This window comes from Delphinus delphis, chromosome 19 (genome assembly GCF_949987515.2).
Source record: "Delphinus delphis chromosome 19, mDelDel1.2, whole genome shotgun sequence".
Classification (NCBI taxonomy): Eukaryota; Metazoa; Chordata; class Mammalia; order Artiodactyla; family Delphinidae; genus Delphinus; species Delphinus delphis.
In genome coordinates, this window is record NC_082701.1 from 39350758 (window position 1) to 39368993 (window position 18236).

At 39.8% G+C, this 18236-nt stretch overlaps 2 protein-coding genes and 1 long non-coding RNA gene across 4 annotated transcripts in view; 2 read left to right on the forward strand and 1 right to left on the reverse strand.

Annotated features, from left to right (window-relative positions):
• The window catches only part of LOC138413902 (uncharacterized), a 37640-nt gene that overhangs the window by 14583 nt on the left and 4821 nt on the right, over positions 1 to 18236 (forward strand). The window lies entirely within an intron of this gene.
• ZNF830 (zinc finger protein 830) lies at positions 470 to 3853 on the reverse strand. The gene has a single exon (XM_059998028.1). The coding sequence runs from the start codon at positions 3791 to 3793 to the stop codon at positions 2651 to 2653; it is 1143 nt and encodes a 380-aa protein (XP_059854011.1). The 5' UTR covers positions 3794 to 3853; the 3' UTR covers positions 470 to 2650.
• Positions 4032 to 11976, forward strand: CCT6B (chaperonin containing TCP1 subunit 6B). Of its 2 annotated transcripts, XM_059998029.1 has the most exons (5): positions 4032 to 4108; positions 5718 to 5781; positions 6345 to 6479; positions 9493 to 9666; positions 11738 to 11976. In XM_059998029.1, exons 1-5 carry the CDS (start codon positions 4101 to 4103, stop codon positions 11843 to 11845), a joined length of 489 nt encoding a protein of 162 aa, XP_059854012.1. In that variant the 5' UTR covers positions 4032 to 4100; the 3' UTR covers positions 11846 to 11976. The 2 variants fall into 2 exon arrangements, 1 of the variants encoding a protein (XP_059854012.1); XR_009517065.1 differs by lacking the exons at positions 4032 to 4108; positions 6345 to 6479; positions 9493 to 9666 and adding an exon at positions 4293 to 4340 and having other exon boundaries at positions 11738 to 11831.

An 18236-nucleotide genomic window follows, 5' to 3' on the forward strand; every position in this document is an offset into this window, starting at 1 on the left:
ACAGTAAAGGACTCAACAACCTCAAGGATACTCAACTCTCAGTGAAAGTTCCGACTCCTTAGAGCATGGCATTCAAGGCCCTCCACAACGGTTCGTAACCTACCTTTTCAGTGATAACTCCCACTGTTGTCAGGAATAAACACTCTGCTCCAGTTAAACTGGGCTGCTCACTACCTCCTGATCATGTATTTTTCCACTTGGATACCTTTCTCTTTATTTTTTTGGCTGTGTCGTGCCGCATGTGGGATTTTAGTTCCTCGACCAGGGATCGAACCCATGCCCCCTGCATTGGGAGCGTTGAGTCTTAACCACTGGACCATGAGGGAAGTTCCAGTACCTTTCTCTTTAAACCTGAGATGTCCTTTATGGTAGCCGTTAGTCACATATGGCTAGTGAGTACTTGAAATACGGCCAGTCCAAATTGAGATGTATTAGATACACCCAGATTTCAAAATACATTTCTACAGGAACCCCCAAAATGTAAAATATTTCATTAATAATACTTAAATATTGAACATATTGAAATTTAATGGAATATTTTGGATATATTGGATTAAATAAAATAAAACTAATGTCACATTCTTTTTACTTTTTCATGTGGCTACTAGACAATTTAATATACGTATGTGGCTTGACTTATATTTTTAATATTCAGTGCTCCTCTAGATCATTAGCCTAGCCTCTTAGGCCCATGTAGAAGTTGGCACACCATTCAAGACCCCCCTTGTACTTTCTCACATCCTGAAATAGTAAGATGATAAACTTATTATTATCAAACTGAAGTTGCTATCACAGATCCACTGGACAGCTCAGGAAAGCAAAGCCTTTCTGCCAAAGGCCGCAGGACAATTAATATGCTCCATAAGTGTTAGATAACTTCTTTTAGGCACCCACACTAGAAAAACCCAACACCCCTGAATTCCATCTATATATCTCCTGTTTTTCTTCACTTCTAGTCAATGTTAGCCCTTCCTGTGAAATTCTTTCAATACTATTACTTTTCTTTCAATACATACCTAATTACAGTCTTAGTTGCCTTGCTTTTAAAATCTAGTTTCCAAGTATTCTCCCAGCTTCCTACCCCCTACCCATGTTCATTCCGTTCTATATACTGCAACTGAAATAATCTTCCATAATATTTCTTGCAGATATGACTCTGCTCAAAAACTTCCATTTTGCCCACATTGCCTACAGGAAGAATTCTTTTGTTTAACACTCAAGGCTTTTTTATACCTTATCCCCGGGCTTAAAACCTGGGCTTTAGGGAAACTAGATTGAGTTTATGTAAAACACTTAGAACTCTGCCTGGCTTATAAGAAAGTCTTAGGTATTATTATTACTACTCACTTTTATTTGAATGTGCTGTATGCATTTCTATCCCTGGAACACTGCTAATTCCTTTTTCCTATTTGAATACCTCTATCTCCAAAGGGAGAAGGACTGATTTAAACTATTGATGATCAGCACAGGCTAATTGTTACCGCTAGAGAAACAACTTATACCTCCTTCCTACAACTGATAGACCCTGTTAACTCTGACCCCTAATTTATAATATGTAACAATAAAATTTAAGATTAGATGGGATATAAATAAAAGGTAGCATTTCTTTTATGCAGTAGACAGTAAACTTACGGAATGTGTCATTTAAAGAAAAAACAAAGCCTGGAAAATTATAAATAGGTTCTGGATTTAGGGCAGTGATGCTCCAATTTTGGCCTTACTAGAATAACCTGGGAAGCTTTCTTTTTTTGGCCGTGCCTCGCGGCTTGCGGGAATCTTAGTTCGACCAGGTGTAGAACCCGCGCCACCTGCAGTGGAAGCGCGGAGTCCCAACCACTGAACCACCAGGGCATTCCCACAGAATAACCTGGGAAGCCATCAAAACTAATACAGGTGTCTGAGCCTCACTCCAGATTTACTGAATCTCTCCAATGGTAGGGCACAAGCACATGAATTTTTTAAAAAGCTTCCTAGATGATCCACATACACTTTTGAAAAATCTTTGTATGAGATCTTCCTGTGCACCCACCTCCGAGAATCACTGGTTTAATCAAGAGAAACTTTGGATTAAGGAGGTTGGTCATACTTGGCATATATTTTTCACCATACTCTCCTGGAACACGGTTTTGAAACAGAGATCTGATTAGCCCTGAATGACTTATATGAGTAGTGTTCTTAAAAACAACAACAAAACAACCCCCCTCCCGGCGACAACCCTGTTTAGTTTGATTTAGGAGTCAGAAAAGAAAAAGCCATATACATTCTAAATGCCACACTTGGTTTTCATCTAAAAGCTTGTCTGTTGGTCTGACTTCTATTAACTTATAACTTTCAAAACATAATTTTTAAGTAAATATATATTTAATATGTACAATATTTACAGCTTACAGCTTTTACAACCCAAACTTTGGATCTATAAGTGTGTGAAAAAGTGGGCATTTGAGTGTAATACTTCGAAAACTTCAAAAACACCTTTACCTCAAAAATATTTTACACCAATTTTCCAAAGCGGTATCTTCACAGGCTCATTGTATCTCGACAACCCAGTCAAGTTACCAAATCTCTAGGCATGGAGTAAACGATATCGTATTGAGAGGTGGAACTTTTTATACAGTCGTAGAGGATGTAGAACTCTTGGGTCTTTGAAACCCTATAACAAAGTTCCTTTCACCCTCCAATCCTGAGACAACAAATCCTGTAGTTCTACCTCATCATCGCTGTCAACATTCTCCTCTTCCTTTTTCTGCAGTTCTTTTATGGTCAGAACCTCTTTAAGCTTATTTTTTATCTCATCCTGGCGATTCCGCAGCTTTTCCACCCGACGGTAACACTCTATCTGTTCATCGATCTCCCCAATCTGCCGGTCCAAGCGTCCCTCCTCATCCTCTTCGGCAACTATGGCTTCGGAAATAGTGTTGACCTGTCTCATGGCTTTTTGAAATTCGTCCCATTCTTTGTCCATCTGATCCTTTGGGGCATCAACCTTTCGTACCCTCGCATCTATCTCAGGGTCGTCAAAAAACCCTTCCGGTAATGCTTCCGCGGTGTTTTCTCTCCTTTCCACCACTTTTTCATGTATTTCTGCTTTCTCAATTGACCCTGAATGAGGAATTAAAGGGGCCTTGGGAGGATTTGTGTCCGAGAAATCGCTTGGCAGCCTACTACCGGTTGCCTCCCGCGCGGAGGAAAGTGAGTGTTCCTTGCTCTGTGCGTTGGCCGGATGCTTACAGACATCCCCTCTTTTCCCTTCTCCTCCTCCTCCCTCCTCTTTCTCCTCCTCCTCTTCCTCATCTTCATAATCAGGGAGTAAACCGAGTCCCGAAGCCTTACTGAGGGTCGCCCTAGTGGACTCCTTTCCGGCTTTGTCAAAGTTGGTGGGCAAAGCGGAAGTGGAGGGCTGTACTTGAGACACCAGGGAGGCCTTCGCTCTTTTGGCATCTTGGCTCTCTGCGTCCGGCGCCTTCCTCTTGGCGGACTGAGGCACTGTGCTGGCGGACTGAGGCACTGCGCTGGCGGACGGTCCCTGGGCGGCTTCCTTCGCGCCTTTCAGCTCGGCCACTTTCTCTCGGTGCTGCTTTCCCAGGACGTGAGTCTGCCACAGGAGCTCGCTCTTAACCGGGGTGTTACACAGGGCACAACTCAGCTGCCCCAAGCGGTTGTACTTCGCGAATGGAGATTCTATCCGTTTACGGTTGGTGCTCAGACGCTGCTTCTCCTTCATCAACCGCCGCAGTTCGTCCTGATTAACCACTCGTTTCCCCGCCTCAGGCCGAGCGGAGGCAGAAGACGCCATCTTTGCGACCCGACCCGAGGCGATTCTGGCTTCCGTCCCGCCGACGCCTGATGACGTTACTTCCTGTCCGGGCGCGGGTTGGCTGAGGCTCAGGAGCGTGAGCCGTAGCGCCAGGATTTCCCTCAGAATAGCAGCTGAGGCCGCCTTACGGGGCGGGGACTCTTCCTACCGTCTGGCCAGGGCTGAGGTAAAAGGCATAAACTCCAAGGCTGAGGTGGCGCAGGCCCAGGCGGCCTTGGCAGTCAATATATGCGCCGCCCGAGGGCTGCAGGATGTGCTGCGGACCAACTTGGGTCCTAAGGGAACCATGAAAATGTGAGACGGCGGTTGGAGCGGCGGTTAGGGTGTCGGGGTTTGTTGGGTGTCCGGGCGCGCTGTGAGGCAGACGTTCCACAAAGAGTTGGGAGCGATGTGGACGCACTTGTGGGCCTGCTTTCCCTCGTTCTCATTCCTGCCCTGAGCTCATTTCTAGTCTGGTGGGAGAGGAGGAGAAATGCTACCCGAAAAAAGGGCTCACTGTGACTCCTCCCTGCCCTCCAACTTCTCGGTAAGGTTCATATGCAAGTAGAAAGTCAGTTCATTTAGTGTCATATATGAAACATAAACCATCTAGCTCCCCTGCTGTTGAAGAGTTTGGGTTTTGCTGGGCAGTGTGTTGTGGAGACGGCACGGGCTTTGGAACCTGGCAGGCTTGGGTTCAAATTCAAGGACCGCTTTAGCTATGCGTCCCTAGGCTAGTTGAACGCTCTTTCAGCATATATTTACTAAGGACTATTATTTTCTTTAGAAGAGAGGGAAGGAGACTAGTGAGGACAAAGAGGTGTAAGAGGAGAGAGATACAGTCTCAGAGGAATGAGCAAAGTAATTAATATTAACAGTAAAAGAGGGCACTGAGTATGTACTGACTGGGATGCTGGGAACACAGAGATGACTAAGATACAGTTTCTATTCTTAAGGAGTTCTGGTAGAGATGAATGTGCTAATTATATATATACCATTATACTGAGGAAAGGGACTAATAACTCATGGCAGAAGGGAGAAGGGAAAGCTTCTCAATAACAGAGGATTTTTCATCAGTCTTGAAAAATGAATCAGAGTTCTCCAGTTGGAGAAGGGAGTAAAGGACTTCTAGATAGGGTAACTTCAGGAACAAGAGAAGCTCAATGGTGTAAATCCAACAGAAACGAAAGCAAACATGATGTAGTAAGGGAACCCCAAGGTTTGCCCGCAAGATCTCATTTGATAGAAGAGGTAGAAGAAATAGACATTACCCAGATTGGGAAAGGTAACTTACGTCATTGCTATATAGTTTGGATATTATCATGAAGGTGATGGAGAACATGAAAATCATGGAAGGATTTTTGGTGAGGGAACTGACTGAATCACATTGCCTTTTAGAAAGATAAATGCAGTGTGGAGGGTAAATTCAAATTCAGACATATCAAGATGCTAAGTAGTCCAGACTAGAGATGATGATGACAGTGGAGATGGAGAGGAGTGGGTAGATTTAAGAGACATTTAGGTTGTAGAATTGACAGAACTTGATCTAATAAACATGAGGGGTGAGGGAAAACATTAGTTGAGTGAATGAATGGTAACATTTCACAAAAAAAGAAACCTGCAGAAAGTTCACAAATTTGTGGTTTGTAGACTTCCAAGTACTCTTCCAGGTACCAAGCCACTGTTCATAACTCATGGACTGCTCTTGTCCTTAAACTTGTAAATGTGCTGTTTGGAATGAAATCACCATAGCAGTCCATCTGGGGAGAAGTGATTCTGTGGTAGTTACTGTGGTATCCCCCATGGTATAATGGAAGTTTTCCACACCCAGTTACTTATATTAAGGATAGTGGAGTGGCTAACACTGGGAGTGTCTTGTTTGGCTCTTGCTGTATGAAGTTTATAACCACTGTTTTCTGAACAGGCTTGTTTCTGGTGCAGGAGACATGAAACTCACCAAAGATGGCAATGTACTGCTCCATGAGATGGTGAGCTGATGTTGCTGACTTAATAAACCTTAATTAGCCTTAGCTGAGAACATAGTACAATTTGTATATCCTTAAACCAAGGCCGTCAGCTAAATACTGCAGTCATGAGATATGCTTGTTTGTTTAAACCTTAGGAAAAAAAAAAGTCTATTGGCTGTTTTCAGATCTTTGTGTAGTGCAAATAATAACTTAGGGATACTTCCAAATTAGTTACATTTTTTAAAGTCAATGCACTTACGTTCTTTGTAATCATGGGAAAAAAATCCTTTGCAAGTTTAGTACATACATTCATCTTCAAGATTGAAGGATTTAATCTTATTTTGGAAATGTCATTGCATTCGAAGCAGAGACTCTTATAAAATGTTCAAACCTCATTAGGTCTCAGGTTTTAACTTTTCGTTTTGACATTTATTATGTATGATAATATAAAACTTGTGAACTTATAGAATGAAGCTTATTTCATTTCTTAATTTTACTGTTGACCCTTAGGTTATCTTGTTTTTGGTGGACTATTTCTTTATCTCATTCTCTCTCTTTTTTAATCTTTTGCTTGCTTTTTTCAACAAATTCAGCACCCAACAGCTTCCTTGATAGCAAAAGTAGCAACAGCCCAGGATGACATTACAGGAGATGGTACTACTTCAAATGTCCTAATTATCGGAGAGTTACTAAAACAAGCTGATCTTTACATTTCTGAGGTATTAGAATTTCATAGAACGCACATTCATGTGGTACTTTATTTTGAATAAAAAGTTATTTGTTTTTTTGCTAGTAAAATGGTTTAATTTTAGAGGGAAAAAGTTAATTTTCATCAAGATGTTTTTGGACAATTATAAATGGAAATAATAATGAAATTTTTAGTTAAAATAATGCCTTTTATTGAAATTATATACCTTTTTAAAAAATGAAATATTTGAAATATATATAAAAGTTAAAAAATTAGCCATGTACCCATGACTAATGGCCTAAGAAAGAAAACATCACTGAGAAAGTTGAAACCAAATTATGCACCTTTTAAAAAATAACTAGAGAAAAATTAATGAAGGTTTTCCACATTGTGAATTTACCTACTTTTCTAGTTTTATTTCCCTTTATAAACAGTCTCCTCTAGCCAGACTCCGTCATTCACTGGCCTTTGAAATCATTACATACATTTCTACCTCCATGCTTTTGTTCAATTTGTAGTGTTTTCTTTGCGTTACTTATCTGTCTTTTCTAATTAAGCAGTTGGAGTTTTGCTCTTTCAAGGACCATTTTAGCAAAGCATAACCTGTCCTTTCGAAGTGCTAAAAGGATCACTTTGTGTTTCATTTAGTATTGGGATCTGTCTATTAATTCAGTACCTGCAACTTATCTCAAGATGCTTTTAGCTGTAAGCAGTGGAAACTTGACTAAAAGTCACTTAAACAACAAAAAAATTATCTCCCGTAACAGGAAATAGAGCAGTAAAACAGGCTTCTGGGGTTAGTTGATTAAAAAATTCATTCAGTCATCAAGTACCCAGATCCTTTCTGTCTCTTAGCTCTTCCACTTGTAATGCTGTTTCATCATAGGCTTATTCCCATCCTGGATGAAAGACTGTCAGAAGAAATCAGGGCTGCCTCTTCTCCTTACTAACACTCAGCAGGAGAGGGCAAGAGAAAACCATTCACCCAGCCATAGAATAAAAGTCCTTCCTTTATATGATTGGGCCGACATTGGTTTTATTCCATCCCAAACCAGTGACAGTTTTTTGGGAAATTGACTTAATCTAATTAGGATCCACCCCTTGAGCTAGGGATAGGGTCAGCTTCCTCTGAAGCACTGAGGAAGAGAGATACCTAAACAAAATTAGGGTTGGGCTAGGAAGGAAGAAATTAGGGGAGGGGAGATGCCGACAGACACTGACATAGTTATGAAACTGTGTGACAGTGCAGTGACAGAGCTAGGCACAGGATGGGATAGAAACACTGAGGATGGAGGGGTATCCTAAACTAGCCTGAGGTAGTCAGGAAGCACTTTCTGGAGGAAATAGGCCTGGGCTGAATCCTTAGGATTAGAAGGAGTGAGCCTGATGAAAGAGTGAGGGGTGAGGAGTGAACCTGATGAAAGAGTGAGGGGTGTGGAGAATAGCATTCCAGGCAGAAGGAAAAACATGAGCAAAGGCACAGAGAAAAGCAAACTGGTGTGTGTGCAGAGCTACAAGCAGTCTGGTGTTGGTGGAGTTTAAAGTGATGCGGACAGTAGTGAATAGGCATGTAATATACTAACCAAGAAGAATGTTCATACTGACATATGAATGAGTGATATGGTCAGATTGGCATTTTAAATATTTGGGGGACAGTTTTAAGGGAGTCAAGACTGAAGGTTTTCCTAGTAGTCTAGGTGAGAAGTTGTGAGGTCCTAGGCTGAGGAAATGTTTTGAAGATGGTTAATAACACAGGCTCTGGCGTCAGGCCTTTTGGGTTTAAATCCTGGCTCTGGCTCTTATTAGCCTGGTGATCTAAGCCTTTAAGCCTAAATTTCCTCATCTGTGAAACAGGAATGATAAAAACACCCACTTCATAGTGTTGAGAGGACTAAAATAATACATGTAAATCCTTTAGAATAGTGCCTGGTACAAATGCTCAATAAATGTCAACTTTTGAAAGTTATTATAGGACTGACATAAAGGAATGGAGGAAGGGAATAAATTAGAACTAGTTCCAGCTTTCAATAAGTTTATGTATTATTTTTCAGAATAAACAATAGCGTTTTTTCAAAAAAAATTTTGTTATAATGTCAGACCTACAGAAAAGTTGCAAGAATATTCCAAAGAATAACATTTTTCTCTCTTTCATGAATATATATATATATATATATATGGAATGTGTATATATATAGTAATATACATATTTTTTTCTAATGGTATAAGAATAAGTTGCAGACGTGATGATCTAAATATTTCAGTGTATGTTTCTTAAACCAGGGAATTCTCATATATAACCACAGTATAGTGATCGAAACAGGAAATTAGTATTAGCACATTGATAAGTACTTTTATCTAATTTGCAGGTTTTATTCAAATTTCGTCACTTGTCCCATTCAGTTGTCATACCCCTTTAGTCTTCTTTAAGCTGGAATAGTTCTCGAGCCATCTTTTGTGTTTCATGACATTGCTGACATTGCTACTTTTAGAGAATAGGCTGTTTTTTTTTTAAGAAAGTCCCTCAGTTTGGATGTGTCTGTTTCCTCATTATCAGACTCAGGTTATGAACTTTTGGCAGGAGTGCCATGGAAATGCTGTATTGGTCTTAATGCAGCATATCTGGAGGCACATGGTGTGTGTTTGTCCCGTTCTATGATGTTAACTTTGAACATTTGGTGAAGGTGCTGCCTATCTGTCGTTTTTCTCCAAACAATGCTGGTTCTTTTACTCTACATTACAGGGAGTCTTCTCTTCTGTGCCCATTCAGAAGAGCACTACACAACAGTGTGTTACAGTTTTCAGACATAAAAAGAACTTTTGTAGTTTTTTTCTACTGTTGTAAATTGTAAACAGTTTTTCTGTAAGTTTGAGATTGTTTGAAATATGAAGCGCTGAAAGATTACAAATTACATACATACACTTATATTTAGTGGCATTGATATAGGTAATTAATTTTTTTGGACATACCTATTAGTAGGAAAGGATAGTTACTTTTACTTTGGATAACTTACTTTATAATTTACAGTTTTATGTTGATGTATTAGGGCCTGCACCCTAGAATAATAGCTGAAGGATTTGAAGTTGCAAAAATAAAGGCACTTGAAGTTTTGGAACAAGTTAAAATTAAAAAAGAGATGAAAAGAGAAATCCTCTTAGATGTGGCTAGAACATCTCTACAAACTAAAGTTCATCCTCAGCTGGCTTATGTGTTAACAGAGGTATGTGGTTAAACTTTTGTAGAATGAGTACAGCCTAACACATGGTGGTATTTTTCTTTTTCCTATAAGATAATCAGCTAGCTATGGCATGTGGTTCTTTTGAACATACAACAAAATATAGAAGACAGATATTTATAGGCTTATTTACAGAGTAGATTTGATTGGTCAGAACAGTATGTGTAATTTTTCAAAAGTGTCATATTAAGCCTTCTTTTAAGTTAACTTGAAAGTTGGGAGGGACTTGGCTGCCTATGGATCACCCCCTGTGGAAGCTGTTGGGGTGATGCACACTGGTCTCCTAAACCTAGAGGTCCATATTTATTATTTATTTATTATTTATATTTAATATAAAATAATAATAATAAATATATTTATATTTATTTATTATTATGTGAGGTTGGGGACGTTGTTTTGGCAGTGTGTCTTGTAGTTAAGGTTACCTTTTTTTTTTTTTTTTTTGCGGTACGCAGGCCTCTCACTGTTGTGGCCTCTCGCATTGCAGAGCACAGGCTCCGGACGCGCAGGCTCAGCGGCCATGGCTCACGGGCCCAGCCGCTCGGCGGCGTGTGGGATCCTCCCAGACCGGGGCACAAACCCATATCCCCTGCGTCGGCAGGCGGGCTCTCAACCACTGCGCCACCAGGGAAGCCCAAGGTTACCACTTTAATGAGCATGACTGATCTGATAGATAATATTCACATCTGGGAAGTGTATACTTGTTTACTTCTAAAGGTAGAATATATATATATATAATATCAGGACAAAGTTGGGTATTTTGGGAAGGCTTTTATCAGGTAGCTGTAGTTTGATGATATCATCATTGTTCCTCAGCTTTGCATTTTTTGAAACTTGAGTATATTAGTTTATCAGGAATGATGAGTTCATAACAACCAAATTCACAAGACATTGACATAGAAATCAGAATTCTGTCTTACTAATTTACCTTGAGAAATATAAATACTGAAACACCTGAGTTGTTTCTGGTCAATTCTTACCGATAGGAAAACCTACTTGGGAAATCAGATTAAGATTAAGAAATTAAGACATTTTCTTGCTGAGCAGTCTAAATAAAGACTCTGCTGTGTTTTCTGCTGTTAAAGTACATATATCACGTGGCCCAGAATCTTCAAGCTATCTGATTAGGGCCTCCATTCCCTTTTGGAGTTATAGAAACACTAATGCTCTCATTTGCCAATGGTTTGTCATTATTCCCCATTAGTCATCAAAACCAAAAATCATGTTACCTCAGTAAACTTTTCTAAGATATAGATTTTTTTGCTTCTATTTTATTTGAGGATGATTATACTATAACACTTAATTTCTGTAGTCAGTTATTTTCATATTACTTTCTGAGCTAAGCAATAGGCTGTGTGGTGCTGTGCTTCTCAAATTGCATATCCCTGGGGATATTTGGCAGAATAAATGAGACATGTCTTTCTGGAGTGTCAATTTTACTTTACTATGGAGGAAAAGCATTATTTTCACATTGAAACAAACATGTATAACTAACAGAACACTGTAAATCAACTGTACCCCAATGAAAATTAAAAAACAACAAAAAACAAACATGTATATATTATGGCATGATGTAGAAAAGTTTCATGGTAAAACATAAGACTTAAAAATTTCATGTTGTTAGAGCCAGCAAATTTGAACTCTTTCCTTAGATTTCATTTCCTTCTTTTCCATTAAGGTGTCCTTTGGTGGAAAAGTTTGAGTAGTGTTTGTATAGTAGGCTTGGCAGTTAAAGAGACTTGATTTCTAGTCCTGACTCTGCTACTACCTGTTAGATCTTGTTTTAAGACCATAACTTCTTAAAGTCTCACCTTAGTTTCCTTCTCTGTAAAATAAGGGGATTGGACCTGATAACCTCTGAAGTCCCTGTAGGCTCTAAACTATCCATTGGCACTGGTTATCATTTGTATCCATGACAGAGTGACACTTTCTGACCTTGCCTTGTATTTTGGAGCCTGAAACACTTTATCTGCTTAGTCTGGTGATAGATTACTAGGGCCAGTGGTTTCTTTTAGTAGACCAAATAATTTACTGTTCTCATTCATTTCTCTTCCAGGCTGTGGTGGATTCTGTTTTGGCTCTTAGAAGACCGGGTTATCCTATTGATCTCCTCATGGTAGAAATCATGGAGATGAAGCATAAATCAGAAACAGATACAAAGTAAATGATGTAAACTTTAACAGTATATAGATTCTAGAATACTTGGTTATCTTCAGATATTCTTTCACTGATTTCATTAGTTACTTCTATTCATCATCAGTCTATTTATTCAGCATATATTAATTGGATACTTACCAGGAGCCATTCACTGTTTTAGGTGTTAGGAATGAAGAGTAAACAAAACAGAATTTCTTTTTTTAAGAATCTTACATTTCTAGTTGAAAGAGATGGTGGACAAATAATGCTAATAAGTGCTGTGAAGAGGCTAGAGCAGCTGTATATGTGAGCATGTGCATGATTTTAGGGTAGTAAGGGAAGATCATCGTGATGAGAAAGTAAACTAGAGAGCTAAATGGGTCTCTAGTGCTAGCCATGTGCATATCTGGAAGAAGAGTGTTCTAAGCAGAGGGAATAAGGGTGGAAGAAGCCCCGAGGCAGAAGTGTGCTGGGGTGTTCCAGTGTGCCTGGAGCAGAGGAAGAGGAAAAAGTAGTAGAAGGTGAGATCAGAGAGGTAAGACAATTATAACATTGTCTGAGTATGTATGTCCTGAGAGTGAGTAGCACCTTGTTGACTTTGGACTTAACTCATTTTAAACATTCTATTATGGAAAACTCTAACCATATATAAGAGTAGAATAGAATAGTGAATGAACTCCCACATATCTGCCACTCATCTTTATCAATTTTCAGTATATGGCCAGTCTTATATCCCCCGTATATACTCCTCTTTCCTTCCCCCTGCCCAAATCTGGATTATTTTGAAGCCAATTCAGATGTTATATTTCATCTGTAAATACTTTATTTTTAATATATGTGTGTGTGTATGTATAGGTGTCTTTACTTATTTTTAGAAGTTCTTAAATCTGCCTTGTCACTTTTTATGGTTTCCTGTTCCCTCTGCAGGAGGGAACTCTTTTCAAACTTACCTTTCATTTCCTTAAACATATAGTTCAGTTTGATAATTACAATATTTAAAGTTTTGTCTTGTCTACTTCTGGTGTTTATTTTATTTATTTTTAAAATTAATTAATTTATTTTTGGCTGTGTTGGATCTTTGTTGCTGTGTGCAGGCTTTCTCTAGTTCGGGCGAGCGGGGGCTACTCTTCATTGCGGTGCATGGGCTTCTCGTGGTGGCTTCTCTTGTTGTGGAGCACGGGCTCTAGGCACACGGACTTCAGTTGTTGTGGCACACGGGATCAGTAGTTGTGGCTCATGGGCTCTAGAGCACAGGCTCGGTAGTTGGGGCGCGCGGGCTTAGTTGCTCTGCGGCATGTGGGATCTTCCCGGGCCAGGGCTCAAACCCGTGTGTCCTGCATTGGCAGGCAGATTCTTAACCACTGTGCCACCAGGGAAGCCCTGCCCAGGGACAACTTTAAACTAAATCCACAGCTTGAGGTTTTTTTTGAATAACCAGTTGTGAATTCTAACTGCAAGTCCATGTGAGGGCTGCTGGTTTGTACTCTGAGTATGTAGCCTTTGAGGTTCTAGTTTAATGTGAAGAGGGTCTTACTGTTTTACTCTCTACTTTGGATGAGGCTTGAGCTTTTTAAATTCTGTCCCCTTCTCATTATGAGGTCAAAATTCAGATTTGTCTGAATTGTCAGATGACTTTAGGGTGAGTGGTTACAGTTATCTACTTACCTCTTGGAGTTCCTGTTTTGTTTTCAGTTTTGGAAAGAAAACTTTTGTAGCTCTTTACTGTTTTATGGCTCTGCAGAGTTTTTAAGGGTTTTTTTTTTTTTTTCTTTTTTTGCGATACGAGGGCCTCTCACTGTTGTGGCCTCTCCCGTTGTGGAGCACAGGCTCCGGATGCGCAGGCTTACAGGCCATAGCTTACGGGCCCAGCCGCTCCGCGGCACGTGGGATCTTCCCGGACCGGGGCACGAACCCGTGTCCCCTGCATCGGCAGGTGGACTCTCAACCACTGCGCCACCAGGGAAGCCCTGTTTTGTTTTTAATCCAGCATTTTTAGTTGCTTTTGGTAGTAGGGTTGGTCCAAATTACCTTACCATTGCTGAGGGCAACAAGTACTTGGTTTATATTTCAGAAGGATCTCCGTGGTTGTTGGGAGTACACTGCGGAGCAGGGTGGGAGGTGCAAGGACAGAAGCAGGAGACTGGTTAGGAATCTGTTGTAATATAGGTGAGAAAAGAAAAAAGATTTGGATCAGGGTATACTTAGAAAGAAGGAGCAGTAGGATTTGTTGATGTTCCACATAGAATGTGACAGAAACAGATGATTCAAGGATGTCTCTTGGGTTTTTGCATGAGCAGCTGGAAAAGCAGAGATGCCATTTCTTGGGATGGAGAAGACTGGGAAGAGCAGGTTTGGGGAAATAAATCAAGAGTTTAGCTTGGGGAATGTTATGTTTTCGATGCCGATTAGATGTCCATGTGGACATGTTGTGTAAGAATTTGGAGAGGTGTCAGGAGTTCAGGATCGAGGTCTGGACTGGAAATATTTATTTGGGAGTCATCAGTGTGTGGATGACTTAAAGCTATGAGAGTTTTTAATTTATTTTTTAATTTTTTTTGGCTGCGCTGTGCTGCATGTGGGATCTTAGTTCCCTGACCAGGGATTGAACCCGTGCCCCCTGCACTAGGAGCACAGAGTCTTAACCACTGGATTTCCAGGGAAGTCCCTATGAGAGTTAATAAGATCATCTGGGAAGTGATATAGATAGAAGAGGAAGTTTAAAGACTGAGCCCTGAAAACTCCAGTGTTTAGAAATTGGGAAGATAGGGAGGACTGAGCAGAGAAGACTGAAAAGGGGTGGTCAGTGAGGTAGGAGGAAAGCCAAAGGAGAATAGTGTCCCAGAAGGTAAGAGAAGAAAGTGTTTCAAGAAAGAGAGAATAATCTGCTATGTCATATGCAGTTGACAGTTTGATGAGCAAGTTGTGAACTGAGAATTGACCATTAGATTTGGAGAACGTTTAGTTTTTTGGTGGCTTTAATGAAAGTTGATTCAATAAAGGGATGAGTGTGAAAGTCAGATTGAAGGTGGGCTCAAGAGAGAATGGTTAGGGAAGAAGTGAGGATGCAAATGTAGACAATTCAGAGGAGTTTAGCTCTAAAGGGGAGCAGATAAGTGGGGCAGTAGCTAGAAGGGAATATGGGAATGGGGTTGAAGGAGAATTTTTTGTTTTAAAGATGGGCATTACTATGACAAGTTTGTTCCCTGATGAGGATGCTCCTGTAGGCAGGAACAGTTGATGTGAGGGAAGAGGGGACAGTTGCAGGAGCAGAGAGGGGAAATGGGATACAGTACACAAGCAGAGGGGTTAACCTTAGCGAGGAGCATGGGCAATTCATTCCTAGTCATAGGAGATTCAGGTTCAAGTGCAGGTAGATTGGTAGAGGTAGTGATGGGACAGTGTTTTTATTTTCTCAAAGAAGCAAGATCATTTGCTGAGAGTGAGAAGAAGGGGAAGAGTGAAGAAGACTGGAAGAGTGAAGAATATTGAACATATAGTTTGTTTTTTTCTTCCTAAATAAAGTATCTTCACATTCAGTTAGGAGTTGGAGTAATCTAGTTAGATGAAAATTTTGAAAAATTCCCTATAATTATGCTTAACTATTTTAAAAATTATTTCTTTACATGAATGTGTAACAAATATTGGTTATAAAAGATTCATAAGTAGAAATGCATTTCCTAATTGGGTGTAAATGAATTTTTAAAAGTTATAAAAATATTTTCTCTTGAAAGATCACTTGGAAAATAGGAAACCCCCCCACCACCACCCAAGCATAACCCTACTCTTAGTTTCCTTCCATTTTTCCTTTTCAATGCCAAGGTGCTTTTTAAAAATAATTGATTAATTAATTTTTGGCTGCATTGGGTCTTCGTTGCTGTGCGCAAGATTTCTCTAGTTGCGGCGAGTACTCTTTGTTGCAGTGGGCGGGCTTCTCATTGAGGTGGCTTCTCTTGTTGCAGAGCACAGGCTCTAGGTGTGCAGGCTTCAGTAGTTGTGGCATGCAGGCTCAGTAGCTGTGGCTCGTGGGCTCTAGAGCACAGGCTCAGTAGTTGTGGCACACAGGCTTAGTTGCTCCACGGCATGTGGGCTCTTCCTGGGCCAGGGATCAAACCCATGTTCCCTGCATTGGCAGGCGTATTCTTAACCACTGCGCCACCAGGGAAGTCCCCCAAGGTGCTTATTTTTTAACAGAATAGTTATAATCGTGCTTCATATGTAATTTGTCATTCTCTGCTTCTTAGCTACCCCGTAAATATTTTTCCATGTTATTACATGGTTTTCATGACTAACACATAGTTGAGTCATTATCTGTTGAACAGTGCCCTATTGTTGGACATTTAGGTTAACAATTTTTAGTTGTTCCATGTAATTATTTTGAACAACTGTTCCTAAGAAACTCATTGTGTGCCTACCTTTCATTACTTGATCAGCTGTGTCACATGTTTGAGCCACATAATTTATCCTTGTTTTTTTTTTTTTTTTTGCTGTACTCAGGCCTCTCACTGTTGTGGCCTCTCCCGTTGCGGAGCACAGGCTCCAGACGCGCAGGCTCAGCAGCCATGGCTCACGGGCCCAGCCGCTCCGTGGCACGTGGGATCTTCCCGGACCGGGGCACGAACCCATGTCCCCTGCATCGGCAGGCGGACTCTCAACCACTGCACCATCAGGGAAGCCCTGAAAAGTATACTTTAAAAGGCTGAATTTTATGGTATGTGAATTGTATCTCAAAAAATAGAGTAATAAACTCTATAATAAACAATACCTCAGATTTGTCTGATAAGCAAAAATGTAGATGTGAAATAATGGTAAAATAGAAGCTGAAATGGAAAATTAGAACCTAGGAAAAAAGAATATGAATATAGCAAATGTAATAGTATAATATTTAAACTGCCAGAACATAAAGAGATACAGTTAGCTATATAGGTTTCATTATTGAAAAGGAGAAAACAGAGCAGTTTCTAAATTGAAAAAATATGGGGCTTGATATAAGACCCTCCTTCTTGTAGTCACTTTTGATAAAAGCTAGTAACATTTTTTTCAAGAAGATAAACGTATATGATTCAGGCATGAAGCCGTTGGTAGTTCAACCTGATTCTTAGAATTTAAGATACAAAGAAAAAGGGACTATTTTTTAAATCACTTTAACCTCTTAGTTTTTTAAGAAATAATTTATCAAGGTAAAATTGACATATAATGAACTACTACACACATTTAAAGCCATGAAACTATCCCCTCATTAAAGATAATGAACATATTTATCACCCCAAAAAGTTACCTCATTCCCCCATGGTAATCCTTCCTGCCTCCTCTCACTGTGTCACCCTACCTTCAGGCAACCTTCAGTCAGCTTTCTGTTGCTATAGATTAGTTTGCATTTTCTAGAATCTTATATGAATGGAATAATACAATATGTAGTTTTTTTTGTTTGGCTTCTTTTACTCACCATAATTATTTTTAAGTTAATTGATGTTATTAATCAGTAGTTCATTCATTTTATTGCTAGATAGTATTCCATTATATGAATATACTGCAATTTATTTAATCAGATTCACCTATTGATGCACATTTGGTTGTTTACAGTTCTTGGCTATTGCAAATAAAGTTGCAATGAACATTCGTGTACAATTCTTCGTGTGGATCTATTCTTTCATTTCTCTTGGGTAGATGCTTAGGAATGCAGTACTATGGAAGGTACATGTTTAACTTTTTAGAAGCTGCTGAACTGTTTTGCCATGTACCATTTTACATTCCTACCAGCCATTTATGAACATTCCAGTTGTTCTGCATCCTCACTAACACTGGATATGGTCATTCATGTTAATTTTAGCCATTCTAAAATTTAAAAAACCAAATTGTGACTTTAATTTGGATTTTCTTAATGATCATTGATATTGAGCATCTTTTCACGTGCTTATTTGCTATCTACATATCTTTGATGAAGTTTCTGTTCAAATCTTTTGCACTTTTTTTTTTTTTTTTTTGCTGTACTCGGGCCTCTCACTGTTGTGGTCTCTCCCGTTGCGGAGCACAGGCTCCGGACGCGCAGGCTCAGTGGTCATGGCTCACGGGCTCAGCCGCTCCGCGGCATGTGGGATCTTCCCAGACCAGGGCACGAACCCACGTCCCCTGCATCGGCAGGCGGACTCTCAACCACTGCGCCACCAGGGAAGCCCATGCACTTTTAAAAATTGGGTTGTTTTCTTATTGTTGAGTTTGAGAGTTCTTTGTATATTCTGGATACAAATACCTTTTCAGATGTATGATTTGCAGACATTTTCTGCTACTCTGTAGTTTGTTCTGTTATTCTCATAACAGTGCCTTTCAAAGAGGAATTCTTAATTTCAATGAAGTATAATTTATCAATTTTTTCTTTCATGGATTATGCTTTTGGGTGGTATCTAAAAAAATCTTTACCTAAC